General features: G+C 39.9%; 1 protein-coding gene across 3 annotated transcripts in view; it reads left to right on the forward strand.

Annotated features, from left to right (window-relative positions):
* Positions 1-13,668: 13,668 nt before the first annotated feature.
* Positions 13,669-20,954, forward strand: part of RAB3GAP1 (RAB3 GTPase activating protein catalytic subunit 1) — a 113,644-nt gene continuing 106,358 nt past the window's right edge. For all 3 annotated transcript variants that reach the window (XR_013447093.1, XM_078070716.1, XM_078070717.1), the window contains exons 1-3: positions 13,669-13,754; positions 13,855-13,910; positions 19,588-19,663. Coding sequence is in view for 2 of the 3 variants with exons in the window: in XM_078070716.1 (XP_077926842.1) it covers positions 13,737-13,754; positions 13,855-13,910; positions 19,588-19,663 (150 nt within the window). In the remaining variant the exon portion in view is untranslated. The remainder of the gene's footprint in view (positions 13,755-13,854; positions 13,911-19,587; positions 19,664-20,954) is intronic.

The following is a 20,954-nucleotide window of genomic DNA, read 5'->3' on the forward strand; positions in this document are numbered from 1 at the left end:
CACCACACATACACAGCTTCCCCGTTATCAACATCCAGCACCACACGGGTACCTTTGTTACAATCGATGAACCTACATTGACACATCATTATTATCCAAAGTTTAGAATTTACTCTTAGGGCTCACTCTTGGTGTTGTACACTCTAGGACTTTGGACAAATGTATAATGATATGTACCCACCTTTATACTATTAGTTTCTCCTAAAAATCCTTTGTGCTCCACCTATTCAACTGCCTGACCCTCAATACCTGGCAACCACTTATTTTTTTACTGTCTCTAGGACATACCTTTTTTTTGCTCAAGCTTTCAGGTGATTTCTATCATTAGACAACTTCTAGAAACATAGACCTAGTGGTTAGAATCCAATCCACAATCTTTCTTGCAATTCATTTTCTTTTCCTTTTTTTCCCCAAGATTTATTTATTTAATTGAGCTAGAGGGAGAGAAAGAGAGCGCGAGCATGGGGGAAGGAGCAGATGGAGAGAATCTCCAGGTGGACTCCCCACTGAGTGCAGAGCCTGATGCAGGGCTAATCCTGTGACCCATGAGATCATGACCTGAGCCGAAACCCAGAGTCAGACACTTAACTGACTGAGCCACCCAGGTGCTCCTCGTTTTATTTTCTAATTGACATTTAACATTACCACTTATTCCTTTTGATTTAAATTTCTTAGAATAAATACCATTTTCCCCTAAATTTCTAATAGAGAATAAATTGAAATAGAGAATCAATTCCTCAAGTCTCTCCCTAGTTTTGTTCAAAATGCTGTTACCTAATAATAATATTAATAATATAATCAGGGGCGCCTGGGTGGCTCAGTCGTTAAGCGTCTGCCTTCGGCTCAGGTCATGATCCTGGGGTCCTGGGATCGAGCCCCGCATCAGGCTCCCTGCTCCGCGGGAAGCCTGCTTCTCCCTCTCCCACTCCCCCTGCTTGTGTTCCCTCTCTCGCTGTGTCTCTCTCTGTCAAATAAATAAATAAAAATCTTAAAAAAAAAAAAAATAATATAATCATAACAGCAGTAATGTCTAACATTTATTGAATGCTTACTACATGCCATATGCTATTCTAAATGCTTTACATATATTTTATCTATTTAATTCCAAACAACACCATCCGGAGAGTAGTATTATTATCCATATTTTACAGATGAGGAGAATTAGGCACAGGTGTTGGCAAAATGGGCTCTCACCCAGGAGACATGTCGGTGCTAGCACCCAAAAAAGACTTAATGCAACTGGTATTTACAGGAACATTTGTAAAGTAAGCCTATTTTCATCTCTTTGGATCCCAGGTAGAGAGGGGTGGGTTGATCATACCCATTAGCAGTACTGGGCTCTGTCTAGTTTTCCTCTTGTTTTATTTTTTCTTTCTTCATCTCTGATCTCTCCCACTCCCCTCTGCCTCACAGGAGCCAATCTGATGTGGGTAAGAGGTATCCTCAGATGGGTAGATAGTTCTAAAAGCATGTAGTGCCATTATGTACGTGTGCATGTTTTAAATTTGCCCAAATGGTATTATTACTTACTTTTTAACTTAATACTTTGTTTTAAAGCTTTAACCTTATACTTATGCGTACCTCTGTTTGTTTGCTTCTAATGGTTGCATAGCATGTCTCCACCACACTTTATTATCCCGTCCCTTGGTTATGGACATCTAAGTTGCCTCCAACTTGCCACTCCATAAACAACACTGCAAGAAATATCCCTGTTCAGGCCTTGTTATGCACTGTGCAAAAGTTTCTCTAAGGTGAATGAGTCGAGGGCTGGGGGATGGGTGAGCCCGGTGATGGGTATTGGGGAGGGCACATTCTGCATGGAGCACTGGGTGTTATACGCAAACAGTGAATCATGGAACACTACATCAAAAACTAATGATGTAATGTATGGTGACTAACATAACAATAAAAAATAAAAAAATAAAAAAAATAAGGTGAATGAGCCGAATGTATTTAATTTCACGAAATACTGCCAGGTTATTCCCCATGATGGCTGCACCAATTTATACTCCCACCAGTAGTGCCTGTTTTCTTTAAGCTCTTCTGAGGGAAGCAGACATTTGGTTGATTGCTGTCACTTAATCATCATTATCATTATCATCAACATTGAATAAGCAGTGTACTTGGAACATTGCTAGGGACTGAAGGATCAAATGATACACTCGAAATTAGGCCATAGAAAAATTTAAAATCAGCATACATATTTGTCCCAGCAAACGGCTTTGAAACTTGGATTTATATACTTCTTTTTGAAAATGTAAAAGTGTTTGCAATATCACAGGTAAAAGAAACACCTTCAGAAACAAAGTAAAGCTGAAAATCAGGTATTCAAATAATGACTAGGCAAGGAATATATACTTATGTTCATTCATAAAGTGGAAATAAAACCCCAAAGGTATTTCTTTGCAAGGTTATTACCCTAACAATGAAATGACAATGGATGTTCAGGAGTTGTGGCTTAATTCTTTAATGTTACCTTTAAGTGAGAGCATTTCACAAGTAGTATCTGCCATTCTAATAAAAAATACACCAGATTTAAACCAAACTATTATAAGGCTATAATGTTCACTCTACTGGAATTAATTTTTTTTTTTTTTTTAAGTAGGCTCTATGCCCACCGTGGGGCTTGAACTCACGACCCTGAGGTTAAAAGTCACATGTTTTACCAACAGCCAGCCAGGCACCCCTGGAATTAAAAATTTTTTAAAAAAGAGTTAAACCAAATTGCAACCTGAAATTTATGAAATCAAACCACTACAGTACTGGGCAATGTGGTCATTATTTGGTCATTCATTGTCTCACACAGTGAGTCGTGGCTGGAGGAAGACAATGAAAATTGGATCAGCATATAGCAGTATTCCTATACACAGGTAAGCTCTTTCAATTAACATGGACAGACCCACATTGCTTTTTGTTAGTGAGTTCCATTTTCTCTTCTGATCTTCAGTCAGCACATTTCCAGGTTGTTGTTGTTTTTACTAAGAAAATGTTTCTCAATTTTCCTTTTAGGATTGTTTTGATCAATGATTTTTAAGCAATAATATTTCATTCCACAGGGATTTCTGGTTTAGCATCTAGAAAAACCCAGTGTCTTTTATCTTTCACTGTGTGCATGGTTAGTCTACTTGTAAAACAAAGCATTTTATTACACTGTACGTTTCATTTGGAATCTTACGTAATTGAGACTTAAAGTAATGGGATCCCTTTTCATGTTGAGAAAATATGGCCAGGTCACATATATACAGTACTGAGTGTTTACAAGAAGACTTATATCGGGCGCCTGGGTGGCTCAGTTGGTTAAGCGACTGCCTTCAGCTCAGGTCATGATCCTGGAGTCCCAGGATCTAGTCCCACATCGGGCTCCCCGCTCAGTGGGGAGTCTGCTTCTCCCTCTGACCCTCTCCCCTCTCATGCTCTCTCTCATTCTCTCTCTCTCAAATAAATAAATAAAATCTTTAAAAAAAAAAAAAAGAAGACATATCATTTAAAGTTAACACATACTTAAGTGACTAAACTAAAATAAAAGATGTCCCTGGGTATAATTAAATCAAAGCAAGTATTCTTGTATACTTTTCTTGCCCTTACCAGTTTAGCCTGTGATCTAGAGGCATTTGCATAAAGTATTAGAAAGGATTGTCTTGATATTTGAAAACTCAAAGATAATTTATTACAGCAACTCTAAGGATATAATTATTTGAGATTAGGACATAGTTTCCTCCATCAGTTTACCTGACGTTCCTCCTCTGGGACATCCTTTGGGGAGAAGAAAAAAAGTTGCAACATAGGGCAATACCTAAAATGTGCCAAAAAGTGGAGATTTGGCTTACCTATGTTGCGTTTTGCCGAGGGAGCTGATACACAGTTGAAGAAAGACTGAGAAAAACAGCAGTCAGTGTCATCCTAATTTATTGTGGCACTGATTTCTGGGACAGCTGTCAACCCACGCTTCAGTAAAGGATCCATTTAAAAGCAGCATAGATACAGATTTTTTCTTTGATTATTTTCCAATGTTGCACAGCTCAAAGTACTTAAAAAAGTAATTAAAGCTGGTTCTGTGTGCACAAACCCTTCAGTTAGCTGCAAAGAGCCTGCTTAGTTTACGGGTTGTCTCCCAGGCAACCATCCACTGTGCATTCAGCTTTGAGAATTGAAGGCAGGACAATCTCATCCAGGAAGGAAAACAAGCATTGTACACTCTTCAAAGTTGCTGTTTAAGTGCTTGAAGGAGTTGGACCCTAGTGTACTTCCATGCTTGGCACAATTGCCATTATCATCTTACCCACTGAGATTTTCTCCAGGAAAGCCATACCTTTGTTATTGCCATAATGTGCTAGAAGGATCCCTTTCCAAATCTAAATATAAGATACAGAGCAGGAGAATCCAATAGGTTACCCCCAGACTGGCTGTACTCTTAGAGTCATGTTTGAAAAAGCACCAGTGAATGGAAGTTCTTCCATCAGAACATATTTCTTGTCTAGACTTGTGATATTCCCAAGCAAAGTCTTTAGGAAATGGACTGTATTTTTGTCTGAGTCATAAAAGCTAATAAACCCAGCTGTAAGAGACTTTAAGTTGTGGACTACAAGAACACTCATGAGGAGGTAGACCCAAGGCACTCTAAAACATAGGGTTGTCTGCCATTTGTGTGCTGCTAGATTTTTTTTTTTTTTATGCCACTTACTGGAGGATGCAGGGGGTTTTCTTCGGAAGATGTTAAATATACTCAACTGCAAAGGGTGCAAATATTTTATTGTAACAACAGGTGGCATTTATTAAATTCTTACTAGGTTAGTCCTTTACGTTAATGATGTCATTTAACCCCCACAACAGCTCTAAGGAGTTGATTCTATAATCACCATCATTCCCCATGTTACAGATGAGAACACGGAGGCTTAGAAGAAATTTTAAGCTAATAAATGGTAGAGCTAGGGACCGAACCAAAGCAGCCTGACTGCAAGGTTGAAATATTAACCACTTTTACTATGCTAACACACAACACACACACACACATACACACAGACCCCTTGAGTCAGTGAACGTTGCAGGGTAAATGACCACTCAGAGATTGCTAGGTTTCTGTACACTCTTTCATCACCTCATTCAGCCTGAAGCGCTTTTTTTTTTTTAAAGATTTTATTTATTTGAGAGAGAGAATGAGAGAGAGAGAGAGAGAGCACAAGAGGGGGGACCGAGAGAGGGAGAAGCAGACTCCCCGCTGAGCAGGGAGCCCGATGCGGGACTCGATCCCGGGACTCCAGGATCATGACCTGAGCCGAAGGCAGTCTCACTCAACCAACTGAGCCACCCAGGCGCCCCAGCCTGAAGCGCTTTAATGCTAATCCAAGCACATGCAGGCTGTTACTCAGTTTTACTTTCTACAACCTTCCGTGTTTCTGCTGCCAGGAGGAACAGTACTCTTTCTTAGCTTTTATGTCAAGAGAAAGTTGTAAGTACTGTACTTTCTGATGTTTAGGATTTCTGCAGGGTTACCCTTGGGCTCAGCCTGGTCTGCAGTCCATGAATCTTTCTATTGGTTCCTCAGAGAGCAGTCCTCCCCTTGTCTCTCATTTTGAGAAACAGTCATTCACTCAAATCATGTTTTTTTTTTTCAAGAAACACAAATTTTCAGAAGCAGTGGCAAGATAAGCATGCAAAACAAGGAGAATCCAGTGTTTGCCCCTTATCCTCAGGGAATATGCTTCAAGACCTGCAGTGAATGCCTGAAACCTCAGATAGTACCAGACCCTCTATACACTGGTTTTTTTCCTATACATATTTAGTTACATACATAGTTAGAATATACATACATAGTTAGAATAAACTTTAATTTATCAATTAGGCACAGTAAGAGATTAGAAACAATAATTACTAATGGAATAGAACATTTATGACATTATACTGTAGTAAAAGTTCTGTGAACGTGGTCTTTCTCTATCTCTCAAAGTAACTTGTTGTACTGTGCTCACCCAAGTTCTTGTGATGATGTGAGGTGATAAAATGCCTACGTGATGAGATGAAGTGAGGGGAATGACAACGACGCAGGCGCTGTGACGGACGTAGCCTCACGCTACTGCTGACCTTATGACAATATGTCAGAAGGAGGATCCTCTGCTTCCCCAGGGTCGTTGACCATGGGGAACTAAAACTACGGAAACCACGGATAAGGGGGGGGCTCCTGTATTAGGTGAAGGCCACCACAGAGCTATGTAGAAGGCTCTGGGGAAGCCTGGAACTTTCTCAGTTGAAAGGGCTGGGGTATGTTAGTTTGCTAGGGCTTCCATAACAAAATACCACAGCCTGGGTGGCTTAGGCAACTGAAGTTGGTTTCCTCACAATTCTGCAGGCTGAGAATCCAAGATCAACTTGTTGGCAGGTTTGGTGTCTCCTGAGGCTCCTCTCCTCAGCTTGCAGGTAGCTGATTCTCACTGTTCTCATAGGGTCTTTTCTCTGTGCACGAGCCCTTGGTGTCTCTCCCTGTGGCCTAATCTCCTTTTTTAAATAAGAGCACCAATATGATTGGATTAGGGGCCACCCTAATGACCTCATTAACTTATTCACCTCTGTGAAAGTCTTACCTCCAAATATAATCACATGCTGAGGTACTAGGGATTAGGGCTTCAACATATGAATTTTGGGGGGAACACAGTTCAGCCTATAACAGCATAGGGAGTCTTCAGAGAAGAGATAATTACCTGAGCTGAAATTTGAAGGACAAATAGTTCACCAGGTAAACCACAGACAGAAGGATATTGCAGATAAAATAAACCACAGCATGTCCAGAGGAAAGAGAAAGCATAAAATGTTGAAAATATTGTGTTTGGCATGTACATGTGTGGTTGGACCACAGAATCCATGGTGGGGGCGGAGAAGGGCGGAGGGGAAGTGAGGCTATTTCCAGCTGAATTGGGAGACGTTAGAAGATTTTATTCATCACGGGGCGCCTGGGTGGCTCAGTTGTTAAGCGTCTGCCTTTGGCTCAGGTCATGATCCCTGGGTCCTGGGATTGAGCCCCGCATGGAGCCCGGCATCGGACTCCCTGCTCGGCGGGAAGCCTGCTTCTCCCTCTCCTCCTCCCCCTGCTTGTGTTCCCTAGCTCGCTGCCTCTCTCTGTCAAATAAATAAATAAAATCTTAAAAAAAAAAAAAAAAAAAAGATTTTATTCATCGGGAGACATGATCAAATCTGTATTTTAGGAATATCCTCCTGACAGCAGGAATGACAATTAATTGAAGGAGAGGGGCAGATAGAAATGTTAAAAGATTATTGTAGTGGGCCAGGAAACAAATGATGGAGACATAACCTGAATCCATGACAGAAAAGATAAATGACCACAGAAAAACAAGTGAAAGATTTGAAATCACTCTATTTTTTTAAGATTTTATTTGTGGGGCTCGACCCCAGGACTTTGGGATCATGACCCGAGCCACTAGCAGATGCTCAACGACTGAGCCACCCAGGCGCCCCTGAAATCACTCTTAATAGGAGAGGAATACAAATGGCCGGGAAACACATTTAAATCACAAATTAACGTCACTAGGGATCAGGAAAATGTAAATCAAACCATGTTTTGTTTAGCATATGGACAAAAATTTAAAAGAGTTGTAATATTAACTGTGTGGGAAAATGGCAACTCTTATACGCTATTAGAGTGTATATAAATTTGTAACACTCATTTTGGACATTGCAATCTGGTGCTATCTATTGCTTTTTAAAATGCACACATTCTTTAACTTGGTATTCCCATTTCTCAGTATTCACCCTAGAGTAATTCTGACAGATGATCACAAAGATGCAGGTATAATAAAATTTTACCTTAGAATTTTTTTATTTTTTTAAGTTGTTTTTATTTTTATTTTTAAATTTTATTTATTTGCTTGTTTGTTTGTTTAGAGGGGGAGGGTCAGAGGGAGAAGGAGAGAGAGAATCTTAAGCAGGCTCCACTCTCAATGCAGAGCCCGATGTAGGGCTCCACGCGGGGCTGAACCTCACAACCCTGAGATCATGACCTGAGCCAAAATCAAGAGCAAGACACTTAACCAACTGAGACACCCAGGTACCCTTAGAAGGATATGATTACTCCATAAACTTGTACACAATTCTCAAGACTCCTCAATTAATTCTTTTGTTTCCTCCATTCTGAGTTCAAGACCCACTAAAATATTTTAAAAATGGAAACACAATCTTGGACAAACTAAATCAACCTGTCAACAGTACTGTTCTTAACTGAATCTACCAGACATGTGCCACACTTAAGAATTGGAACTGGTTGTTCTCGACTTATTATTATCATCTTGAAGGACTTCAATTACTTTATACTTGAAAATTCCTAAGGGCAGGCATCTTGTTTTTATGTTTTTGTTTCCCAGTTTCTACAAAGTACCAGGCACATAGCAGCTGCTTTTAATAAATGTTTAGCAAATGAAGAAATGACAGAATGAGTGGTAAGTGACGAAAGACTGTGAAGGAGTGAATAAATCACTTCTCTTAAAATTCTCTGGAGACCCAAAACTAATGATGTAATGTATGGTGATTAACATAACATAATAAAAAAAAAATTCTCTGGAGACTCCCTGCCTTGGTGATTGTACCTTTTTCTAGTTCAAGAAATAGTGGAGTACTTTTTTTTTTTAAAGATTTTATTTATTTATTTGACAGAGAGAGACACAGCGCGAGAGGGAACACAAGCAGGGGGAGTGGGAGAGGGAGAAGCAGGCTTCCCGCGGAGCAGGGAGCCGGATGCGGGGCTCGATCCCAGGACCCTGGGATCATGACCTGAGCCGAAGGCAGACGCTTAACGACTGAGCCACCCAGGTGCCCCTATTTTTTAAAAAAAATTTTAAAAAAGATTTTATTTATTTATTTGGCAGAGAGAGAGCGCACAAGCAGGGGGAGCAGCAGAAGGAGAGGGAGAAGCAGGCTCCTCGCTGAGCCTGGGATCATGACTTGAGCTGAAGAACACACACACAGTATTTAATATTCTAAAAAAGTACTCCACTATTGGAATGCCTGGGTGGCTCAGTCAGTTAAGCGTCCAACTCTTGATTTCTGCTCAGGTCATGATCTCAGGGTTGTGAGATGGAGCCCTGTGTCAGGCTCTGCACTCAGCCGGGAGTCTGCTTGAGATTCTCTCTCGCTCTTCCTGTGGCCCCCTCCCAAATAAATAAATAATTAAAAAAATATTGTGTGTGTGTGTTCTGAAAGGTAACTTGGCTATTTTCTTACCACTGATTTTGGAAAGAGTTTGAAGAAGTCGGATTAACCATCATGCATCCCTTTCTAAACCATATCATACTTATATATCTTATCTCAGACTGTGAGCCAGGATGATTCTTTGAATCCCTCCGTAGGATTGACCACAATGCTATGACTTGATAAATATTACTGAGTGAATGAAAAAATGCTGCCTGAGGATTTTGCTTTAGAGATTTCTCTTTAAAGAGTTTCTTATTTTCACAGCACGTGTTTGTCTTCCGGCTCTACCTTCTATTGTAGCTGTCCTCCCTGCACAGAGGCATCCCGGTAGGTGAGGATGGTGTAGTCTCACTGCTGTTGCCCCTCTCACAATGTTTGCTGTTTCACTAAGACCTAATTAAACTGTTATGCCCCCACATTCCTCTGAGGACTAAGCCAAGGGTGACTTTTTTTTTCCAGGCATCTAACCTCTTAAATTGCTTAAGCGTCAAAATTTTCCCCATGGCTATTATTGGTTAACACCTTGAAATAACCGAAAATTATGCCAGTGAGGAAACGTGCTTGCAACAGAAAAACCCTTGCCTTTGGACGTGTAGCCAAAGAGCTCTTAATACTGAAGAAACAAAATCTTTTCTGCCTTGTGAACCAGTGAAAATCTAATAAAAGTGTGTCTCCCCTGGGTACTTTACATCATTAGCATCCTGGCTTCACACTTCGCTTTAACAAATAACTTATTTTAAAAATTTCTCCAGGGAGGAGACAAGAAGCCAAAAATATCTTGGAAGAAAACTTTACCTAGCAACCCGGTAAGGCTGTTTCATCCAGTTTCTAAAATTTAACTTCATGCAGCAAAGTCTTTGTGATTTTTTAGTTTCTCATTTTGGTATGTACTGAAACATGGATAAGCGGGGAGCAAGAAAAAGTAATGCCGGGGCGTCTGGGTGGCTCAGTCGTTAAGCGTCTGCCTTCGGCTCAGGTCATGATCCCAGAGTCCTGGGATCGAGCCCCGCATCGAGCCCCGCATCGGGCTCCCTGCTCCGCGGGAAGCCTGCTTCTCCCTCTCCCACTCCCCCTGCTTGTGTTCCCTCTCTCGCTGTGTCTCTCTCTGTCAAATAAATAAAATCTTAAAAAAAAAAAAAGAAAGAAAAAGAAAAAGTAATGCCTTTCATGTGAGTAGCACTTTCTGGTTTTCATAGTAAATTCATGATAAATGCTCCTACTACAGTTGATCACCTACTACATGCCAGGACATTGAGCTAAACAATTTACATAGGTTCATAAAACTTAATCTTTGCCACAATTCTTTGCAATACGAGGTCTTAGAAGTCCTATTTTACTAATAAAGACCCTGGGGTTTGGAAGAATTAAGTAATTTGCCCCAAGTCATATACTGTAGTTAGTAAATGGCTGAACCTGGGTTTGTCTGACCTTAAGAGCTACAGACTTGGGACACCTGGGTGACTCAGTCAGTTAAGTGTCTGCCTTCAGCTCAGGTCATGATCCCAGACTCCTGGGATCGAGTCCTGCATCAGGCTCCTTGCTCACTCCAGGGAGTGCTACTTGAAAGGTGATCTTCAGGGGTTCACCTCCTGAAGCAAGACTTCTGAATGCAATGTGAATGGTGCCCCCAGGGGTTGTGTGACCAACAGCTCTGGATTTCCTCCTCTCTTACCTTATCAGGAACTTCAACTCTCCCAGCTCCCCTTCATCATCAGTCTCTCTCTTAGATTATCATCCACACGCAAACATATCTGTTCTCCTCTACCTTAAAGACAAAGGAAAACCCCAGAAACAACATCAATCAATCACCCTTGATCCTATATTCCTCTATCACTCGCTTTTAAGCAGCAGTCAATATTTACCATCGTGAAACATTTTCCTCTCTCGGGTTCTGTGCCATCACTCTTTCTTTGCTTTCCTATTTCTCAAGCCATTCCTTTCCTCCTTCTTTCACTGAATACTTTTCCTTTATCCATTCTCTAAATATAAAATGTTTTCAGGTCTTCAGATGAGGCTCTTTTCTTAAATCGCCTCATCTGTTCTTGTGATTTAAGATCCACCCAAAAATCTTCACCACCAGGTCTTGCCTCTGATTCCTAGTCTTATACCCAATTTTCTCCTTGACACCTCTCCTTGAGTATCTTTGGGTACAAACTTGTCAAACTTCACACTACCCAAACCAAACACGAATTTCCTTGCTCCTTCCAGTCTTGCTCATCTCAGGAAATGGCATCATTTCCCACGTATTTGCTTAGGCCAGAAACCTGAAAATTACCTTGATTCCTTCCTTTCCCTTATCTCTACATTTAATCCAGCATCAAGTCCCAACTATTGTTATCTCCAAAATGCATATCAAATAAGTTCACCATGTCAGCTGACCGCCCCAGTCCAAGACCCCACACCATCATCTCTCACTGGATGCTTTAATAGTCACCAGCTGACCCTACTTCTTTTACAATGCCTGCACCCCCAATCTGTTCATATAGTACCCAGACTTTTGCAAAATGTAAATTGGATCATATTGCTCTCTTGCTGAATATATTTCAGTGACTTTCGTTGTGCTTCAAATACAGTCCAACTCTGGCCAGAGGCTCTATTTGGTCTGGCCCATTCATACCTCTCCAACTTCATCACAAACACTGTGCTCTAAGTGCCCCCTTTTTGTTCATTGGATGGATCAGACTTTCCCACCTTCGAGCCTCTAGACATGCTTAGAAGCCTTCCCCACTCTCAACTTGGTTGCTCCATCTTATCCTTCAGCTCTCCTTCAAGATTCTTCTTGTCAAGGGCCGCCTGGGTGGCTCAGTCGTTAAGTGTCTGTCTTCAGCTCAGGTCATGATCCCAGGGTCCTGGGATCGAGCCCCACATTGGGGTCCCTCCTCGGTGGGAAGCCTGCTTCTCCCTCTCCCACTCCCCCTGCTTGTGTTCCCTCTCTCGCTGTGTCTCTCTCTGTCAAATAAATAAATAAAATCTTTAAAAAAAAAAAGATTCTTCTTGTCAAGATTACCATTGACCTCTACATTGCTAATACTAATGCTGATACATGTAGCACCTCTTCATTCTGTTGTGCGATGAATTTCCAGTTTCCCTACTAGACTTTGAGTTCCTTGAAGTAAGGGTCTATATTTACAATACATCTTAATATCCTAGCACAGTGATTGGCTTATAGTTAGCTGTTTAATAAATGCTTGTAAATGAATGAGGGATGCAAGTTGAGACCTCTTGGGAAAGACTGAGCCATAGTAACTCACAATCCCCCACTGGTATAGTGGATAGAAACTAGAAGGAACATCAGAAGATAGGGGTTCAAGGTTTGGCACTAGAAATAACTATCTGTTGTCAAAATTCTTCTGACTTTAGTTTCCTCATCTGCCCTATCTATATCACTGAATTTTTGATATCTTAACCTTTTAAGATAAAAATTAAAAAAAAAAAGATTTTATTTATTTATTTACTTGAGAGAGAGAGAGAGAAAATGAGTGGGGGTAGGGTGGGGAGAGGAGCAGAGGGGAAGGGAGGGGGAGGGGGATAGAATCTCCAGTAGACTCCGTGCTGAGTGTGGAACCCCTAGCAGGACTCAATCTCACAACTCTGAGATCATGACCTGAGCCAAAATCAAGAGTTGGACACTTAACTGATTGAATCACGAGATCAAAAAAATGTTTTTATCACTGAAGCTAAATTTCTTAGTCCTCTACCAAATTCCTTCTTGTGGGTTGCAAAACTCATTAAATGAGATTTAATCTTTTTCCGCTTTTAATTATGAAAAATTTCAGACCTAACAGAAGTAGAATAGTATAAACAGCCATGTACCCATCACTAGCTTACGCTATTACCCACACATAGCTAATCTGGTTTTATTCCTAGCCCTACCCACTTTCCCCTCCCATCATTTTCTTGCAAATCCTGGACATGGTATCATTTCATGATATACATTTCAGTATGTATGAGATATAATTATCTAGCTGCTACCCCTTCTGTTCCTCAGTGGCTTAAAAAGTGAAATATTCATTGAACAGTATGTTGCTCTTCCCAGAAACCAGGTAACTAGCACAATGATTTTATTTCATGCTCCTCAAACTGGTGTAAATTATTTGAGGGGGGTGGAGGAGGGTGGATATTACAGCATCTAGCCTTGGGCCTTGCAGTCAATAAATAGAGGTTGAATGAAAACAAATTCAATGTGGTTTAGGTTTTTTAATACAACTTTATCCACAGGAATCTAGGGCCTTGTCTTACCTCCTTGCTTCTGTTTTCTTCAGGAATTCATTACTTTAAAGGAAAATTTCAAATTCAAAGTTTTTCTTTTTTGTTTGTTTTTAAATCAAATGATTTCAGCCTTTGAGGACTTTTCTAGGCAGGACTCACTACTAGGGGGAGGTGTCTCCGGGGGCGGGTCTGCGCCGAGGCCCCGCCCCCGCTCGCTCCCCCCCACCCCCGCTCGCTCCCCGCCCCCCTCGCTCCCCCCCCTCCTTATCCTCCTTCCCTCCGTCGTCCTGCTCCTCTTCCCGGCAGCCCTAGCGCCTTTCCCGGTGCTCCTCAAGATGGCGGCCGACAGTGAGGTGAGGTGTTTCCTCCCTACCTATCCCTGTCTGTAAGTTCGCTCCTCCGTGTCAGCGCCCGGGGGCTCAATCTCTTTTTCTTTCCTTTTCTTTACCGTAGCCCGAATCCGAGGTATTTGAGATCACGGACTTCACTACTGCCTCGGAATGGGAAAGGTGAGTGAGTCGTATGATTGGTTATCAGTACCGTGGGCCCCGGCGTCCCCCTGCCGCTTCCCCAACGTAGACCACATGTGATGCTACTTATGCGGGAAAAGTAAGACCGGCGAAGCCCCGGCTCTGCGTCTTCTCCTGTCCCCAGTGTGCTGCAAGGCTCTTCCGCGTCTAGCGTCTGACAAGCCCCGGCCCGCCCCCGTCAGCCAAACCCTTGAGATGCAGCTCTCAGAAAAAGTTTTGTTTACTCTGAGGCCACTTTCCTCAGACCTTGGTTGTTGCCCACCCGCAGAAACAATTTCCGTAGCTACCACTTCCGTTCCTGGTTTCATTTCCGTTTAACTCATTTTGTTATCATAAGCAGTAAACTTGGCAGTTGCTTTTTTTCCTGTCCTAGGCATTGGTATACCCTTTTTTGGAGGGGGCCTTCATAGTACTGGTGGTTGTCCATCTGTCACACTCCCACCATCTCCATTCTGTCCTTTAGAATAACCTTTTAAGATAGGCTGCAGATGGCTTTGGAACTCTTTGATTCAAGTTGTTACATTCCAGTGGGTAATGTGCCCAGCCTTCCTGTGACTTTTAAACCTCACTGAACAGCTGAGTGAAATTTTATCACTGAAATTAGTTGGAAGCCAACTTTGTGAAGGAGTGATAGCTTAGATTGAGAGATTTTCTGGTCGGTGTCACAGAGACCCTTATGGGTGTGGAGGTCAGTATTTAGCTTGTTGCAATGTTTTATAATCTTTCTGGTTGGGAGAGGAAATTTGTGCATGTTGTCATGAGATGACAGAGGAAAATATAAAAGATCCCTGCTGGAGGGGCGCCTGGGTGGTTCAGTTGGTTAAGCGGCCAACTCTTGATCTCAGCTCAGGTCTTGATCTCAGGGTCATGAGTTCAAGCCCTGTGTTGGGCTCCATGCTGGGTGTGGAGCCTACTTAAAAAAAAAAAAAAATCCCTGCTGGAATAATAGTTTGACTTGTGGTATCCTCCAAAACAGAAAAGTCTGTAAGACATAACCATACTGGCAAGGCTTTATTGAGCAGGTATTCTGTGTCCAGAGTTAAACTAGTGGAAAAGAACAAAGGATAAAACAGAACCTTTGATCCATGTGTTAAACAAAACAGCAAATGGTTAAATTGTAAGCCAGCTTGTATTAACTATAAAAAAAAATAATTTAGGGGTGCCTGGGTGGCTCAGTCGTTAAGCGTCTGCCTTCAGCTCAGGTCATGATCCCAGCATCCTGGGATCAACCCCGCATTGGGCTCCCTGCTCAGCGGGAAGCCTGCTTCTCCCACTCCCCCTTCTTGTGTTCTCTCTCTCTCGCTGTGTCTCTCTCTGTCAAATAAATAAATAAAATCTTCAAAAAATAATAATTTAAAGAAGGATGATATTGTGGATCACAATTAGGGGAGATAATTTCATAGAAAAGATAGGAAATGAGCTGGGCCTTGAAAGTGGGAAGTGGTTGGTTAGACATGAGAAGGTATTAACATGAGAAGAGACGGGTGAAAATGAGCCTTTGGGACTTCATGAAGATGTCTTTACTGGAGTGAAGGCTATCTATTGAAGGGAAATACATAAGATTAATAAAATGGGACAGGTCATGGACAGCCTCCAAAGCTCAGTAAAGGAATCTCTAGACTTGGTGCTTTAAGACCAGGGATTCTCAAACTTCAGTGTGCATCAGAATCATAATTTCTGATCATGTCAGAGGTGGACCTAAAAATGTGCATTTCTAGCAAGTTCCCAGATGAGGCTGATGTTGCTGGTCAAGAGACCACACTTAGAACCATTAAAGAGGCCCTTGATTTTAGAGTAGCAAAGTGATAGGATGAGAGTTGTTACAGGAGATTAGGTAAAAAGAAGCCAAGTGACTTACTTTGATCAATAGATTGGAGATTTGGAGACTGGAGAGAAAGGGAGGCTAGGCGGGAGGATTGTAAGACATTTCAAAGATTTTTAGATACACTTGATGAAATGTTAGAGTAGAAAGAAACATGCCACTGGAATTTCTTGCCTGGAAGAATGAAGATAAAGTGGCAAAGTGGGAAGAGTGCAGTTTTAGACATGTTGAATTTGAAATAATAACTTGATGTCTTGAAGGTAGATAGAAAAATGTAACCTGAATCTTAGAGGGTGGGGTGAGGAAGCAACAAGGGTATGGAATGGAAACATGATTTTTTTTTTCCCCTTAGATAAATATTTAAAATATCCTGAAGTGCAATATTAAGTCCTTTAGCTCTTGATACGGAAATAATTGTTAATACAGTTATGAGAACTACCACAAAGTAGGAAATTTGGTTTTTGGCTTTTATCCTCTTGTTTCTAGAGCTAAAGTAGTGTTTTACAGCTCATGGGAAAATGTTAAAACTTTGGAGTCTCTTAAACCTTGAGTTTAATGTGTGAATGAAAGTTCTTGTTAATATGTTAGGAGCCATACAATTTATTGAGAGGACTGAATAGAACCCCCTCTTTTTAATCTTTTGTCCTTTGCAGAAATATTTGAGTGCCCATGTGTCAAATACAGTGCAGGACATATGGATGTGGTCAATAAAAATAGATAATTCCTGCTCTTAACATATAGTCTAGTGGAAGAGACAGACATGAATCAAATAATAATACAAATGAGTCTGTAATTACAATTGAAATAAGACCTGAGAAGGGGAAACACCTGGTCTTACAAGGGCCTATAAAAAAGGAATCTAATACAGAGTGAGGAGTCAGAGGAAATGACCCTTCGACTGTGATCCTTGAGATTTTTCTGGGATAGTTATTAATTTTTTCTAGTCAAATTCTCAATATTTTAGACTAATTTTTCTCTTTTAGCTAGTACCAGTAGAAATCATAAAATAAGTATTTTGATATGTTCCTTTTACTGTGAAAGCAATATTATTTTAAATGATTTTTCTTTTTTTTTTTAAGATTTTTATTTATTTATTTGACAGAGAGCGAGAGAGGGAACACAAGCAGGAGGAGTGGGAGAGGGAGAAGCAGGCTTCCTGCGGAGCAGGGAGCCCCATGCGGGGCTCGATCCCAGGACCCTGGGATCATGACCTGAGCCGAAGGCAGACGCTTAATGACTGAGCCACCCAGGTGCCTCTAAATGATTTTTTTTTTAAAGATTTTTTTTTTTTTAATTTGAGAGAGAGAATGAGAGAGAGAGAGAGAGCGCGCACATGAGAGGGGTGGGGGTCAGAGGGAGAAGCAGACTCCCTGCTGATGCGGGACTCAATCCCGGGACTCCAGGATCATGACCTGAGCCGAAGGCAGTTGCTTAACCAACTGAGCCACCCAGGCGCCCCTAAATGATTTTTTTTTTTTTAATTTTTTATTGTAATACCTCACAGTAGAATTAAAAAGAAAAAAAGAATCTAAGAAACCTATAATTGTACCACTAGGAGGTAGCTACTATTAATATTTTGAGAAAATTTCTTCTAATCTGTGTGTTGTAAACATTTTGTATCAAGACATATTAACACTTATTTCTATAGCTTTCATTTTTCATTTCATATATGAAATGCATTTTCTTATTTCCTCAAATGGCCTTCAAAAATGATTTTTAATGGATGCATACTAATCCATTCAGTGGATATACCATAAATTTACAGCTGCTTGCTGCAGTTGGACAGTTAGGTGGCTTCCAGTTTTTTACCTTTATAAATGCAATGTACATTTCACATGCACATTTTTTAAAAAGATTTTATTTTAGAGAGAGTGGTGGAGGGGCAGAGAGGGAGTCTTAAACAGACACACTTCCCATTGCCTGGTATAGGGCTTGATCTCACGATGCTGAGATCACAATCTGAGCCGAAACCAAGAGTCGGTAGTTTAACCAACTGTGCCACCCAGGTGCCCCTCACATGCACATTTTTGCTCACATGTGGATACATTTAAAATTTTTATTTCCTTTTTTTGGTAAACATGTTGACTTATTTCTAGAGTATTCATCTTCATCACCAATAATTAATTGCCTTTTGACTGAACTACGCAGAAGTGAATTAGTATATTTATTAATACTGCCTTTACTTTTAAAGAGGAATTAATTAGAAGGTTCATTTAAATCATAAAAACTCCGATTTATCATTACTATCGTTACTGTCTTACAACAGATGTAAGTATTAACTTATAATTATGTCACTGAAGAAAAAAACCTGATGCCTGTGAATATATTTTGACTAGAATTAACTCTACTACTCTAGCAATATGATGTAGGTGTTTTAGGAGAGCAATTTTGCTATTAGATTGCATCATACTTACATAAGAAGTTAGCTTCTTAAGAGTAATAAAAGTCTTCTGAAAGAGTCTTTTAATGCTACTACTGAGATTTGACAGTTTTAATTTGCTGATATTGAGCATGTCACTAGTCAAAATTCATTCTCTTTTTTTTTTTTAAAGATTTTATTTTTTTATTTGACAGAGAGAGGTAGAGAGAGAGAGAGCGCACAAGCAGGGGGAGAGGGAGAAGCAGGCTTCCCACCGAGCAGGGAGCCCGATGCGGGACTTGATCCCGGGACCCTGGGATCATGACCTGAGCCGAAGGCAGTCGATTAAACAACTAAGCCGCCCAGGCACCCCAAAATTCATTCTCTTTTTAATAGGTCTGCTTCATCAGAAGATTTAAAGATTAGATAGTGATTAGTTTTAAAATCTGTCAGTTATTCCTTATAGCTGACAGATCTCCTTGTAGTTTCTTGCCAGCTGTCCCTTAAAACACAGTTTATTTTTTAAGATTTTATTTATTTGAGAGAGAGACAGAGAGAGAGAGAACAAGCAGGGGGAAAGGCAGGTAGAGGGAGAGGGAGAAACTGGCTCCCCATGGAGCAGGGAGCCAGATGCAGGGCTAGATCCCAGGACCCTGGGATCATGACCTTGAGCCTACGGCAGACGCTCAACCTACTGAGCCACCCAGGTGCCCCAAAACATGGTTTATTTTAATGAGCAAAGTTCCCGAATGTTTTCTTTTGCGGGGGAGGGGGAGATAAATCAGTTCCTAAGTATTTTCAAAGGAAAATTTAATTTAAATAGCTTAGTTATTTTGAAGGTAGGGAAAAGTGATTGATTTCGTAGTTATCTTTTTTTTTTTAGATTTTATTTATTTATTTATTTGTCAGAGAGATCCCAGGACCCTGGGATCATGACCTGAACTGAAGGCAGACTTAACCGACTGAGCCACCCAGGTGTCCCGGTTTCATAGTTATCTTTACTAGTATCCTTTTAGTCTGACAGTTTTTACTTCTGTTCCAAATTTATATTCATTTTAATATAGAGAGATTTATTCTTAATTTATATTTTATAGAAGCAGAATGCTTTAACTGGATAAGAAGTAGACTTTAAAAAAGTCAAAATTTGGGGTGCCTGGCTGGCTCAGTCAATAGAGCTTGGAACTCTTGATTTGGGGTTCTGTGTTCGAGTCCTATGTTGAGGGTAGAGTTTACTAAAAAATATTTATTTCAAAAAATCAAAATTTAAGAATTCTTGGATTAGAGAAGATTATTTCCACATTTATTCCATATCCATAAAATAGACTAATAATACTAAATTTACTGAGTCTTCTCTGATAAAAATGTTAAAATATAAAAAATACTGTTTTAAAGAAATTGTGTAACAATAGTAAAAAAAAAGAGTTGTTACATGTTCAGAAAGTTTTTTGTTGTTGTTGTTTTTTACTCCTCCCTAGGTTTATTTCCAAAGTTGAAGAAGTCTTAAATGATTGGAAACTGATTGGAAACTCTTTGGGAAAGCCACTTGAAAAGGTCAGATCTTTTTGCTGGTGTCTCTAAATAAGTATTTGCTTTGAAATTTCTATTTTTAAGCCCTTTGCTGCATTTGGTACTTTTGAATTAAATGTTTTTTTAAAGTTATGTATGATCTATGAACATAAAGTGGCATCTGAAAGAACTTGGATTTGAATCTGGCAAAAAACATATGTAAGACGTTTGTGAACTGTTTTTAAATAGAATTTTATATGTATAATGTCATTCTTTGTGAGTGATTTTGTTTCTTCTGATGTTTACTTCTCTCTTGCTTTCTCCCTTAGAATGTTAGAAAATCTTTTCAGAAGTTTTTTAGTCAGAGAAACATTGCAATTACCAACTTCATGATAGAGTATTTTGCTTAACTATTGAGGAGAAATCTTGGTCTTAATTGACTTGCTGTTATTAGCAGCTATTTCACTCAGGTTTTGTATTTTACAATACCACTAATAGATTTGTCCCCCCCACCCCGTTTTTTAACTTTATGGAAGTTTTGAGGATATTTAAGAATGAAGAAATTATTCAAAATTGAGGTGGAACTTTAATTCTAATCTAAGATACTGCTGGATATTAAGATACTTAATTCTAATCTAAGATAAACCATGCCCCAAATGATTACTAAAGAATGTACTCTGAGAACAAACCTAGATTTTCTGTTTTGCACTAAAGGGAACTAATGATTTGATTTTAGGCTTATGTAGATGCTTCGTTTTGTTAGATAATTTTTTTGAAGTAAAATTGATCATTTTTATTATAAATCTGTTATTAACTACAGTTTATCCTTCTGTAAGGAACTCTGAATATTTGCGAGGGTTTTTAAGCTTTATGGTGATGGTAACAGAATTTGAGATTATAAAAGCATTAGGATTTTCTTCTTTATTCATATGAAGAAGAGCAGAAAAAGTAACACTGCATACAGAAATCACACATCATTAAAAAAATCATTTAAAGATATGCTGAAATATAAATTGATTTTTTAAATATTTTTATGATTACATTTTTTCATAAAGAGAAAATGTGAAGTTTTCAAACACAGATCATTCTATTCTACTTGAAACAAATACATAACAATTGATATAGATGACAGTAAAATTAAGGGCAAAACAAGGTGGCTATAACTGGAATGGGAAATGATTTGCAGCACCAAAAAGAGAGCTGAACTGAGTATTTGTGATCTCTGATGTTATTTATATTCCTTAATACTTTGATTTATGCATATTTGCTGAGTATCTGTTGTGTGCCATATATGAAGAAATAATGAACAAGACAGGATCCATGTTGTCATTGAACA

This window comes from Halichoerus grypus, chromosome 4 (genome assembly GCF_964656455.1).
Source record: "Halichoerus grypus chromosome 4, mHalGry1.hap1.1, whole genome shotgun sequence".
Lineage (NCBI taxonomy): Eukaryota > Metazoa > Chordata > Mammalia > Carnivora > Phocidae > Halichoerus > Halichoerus grypus.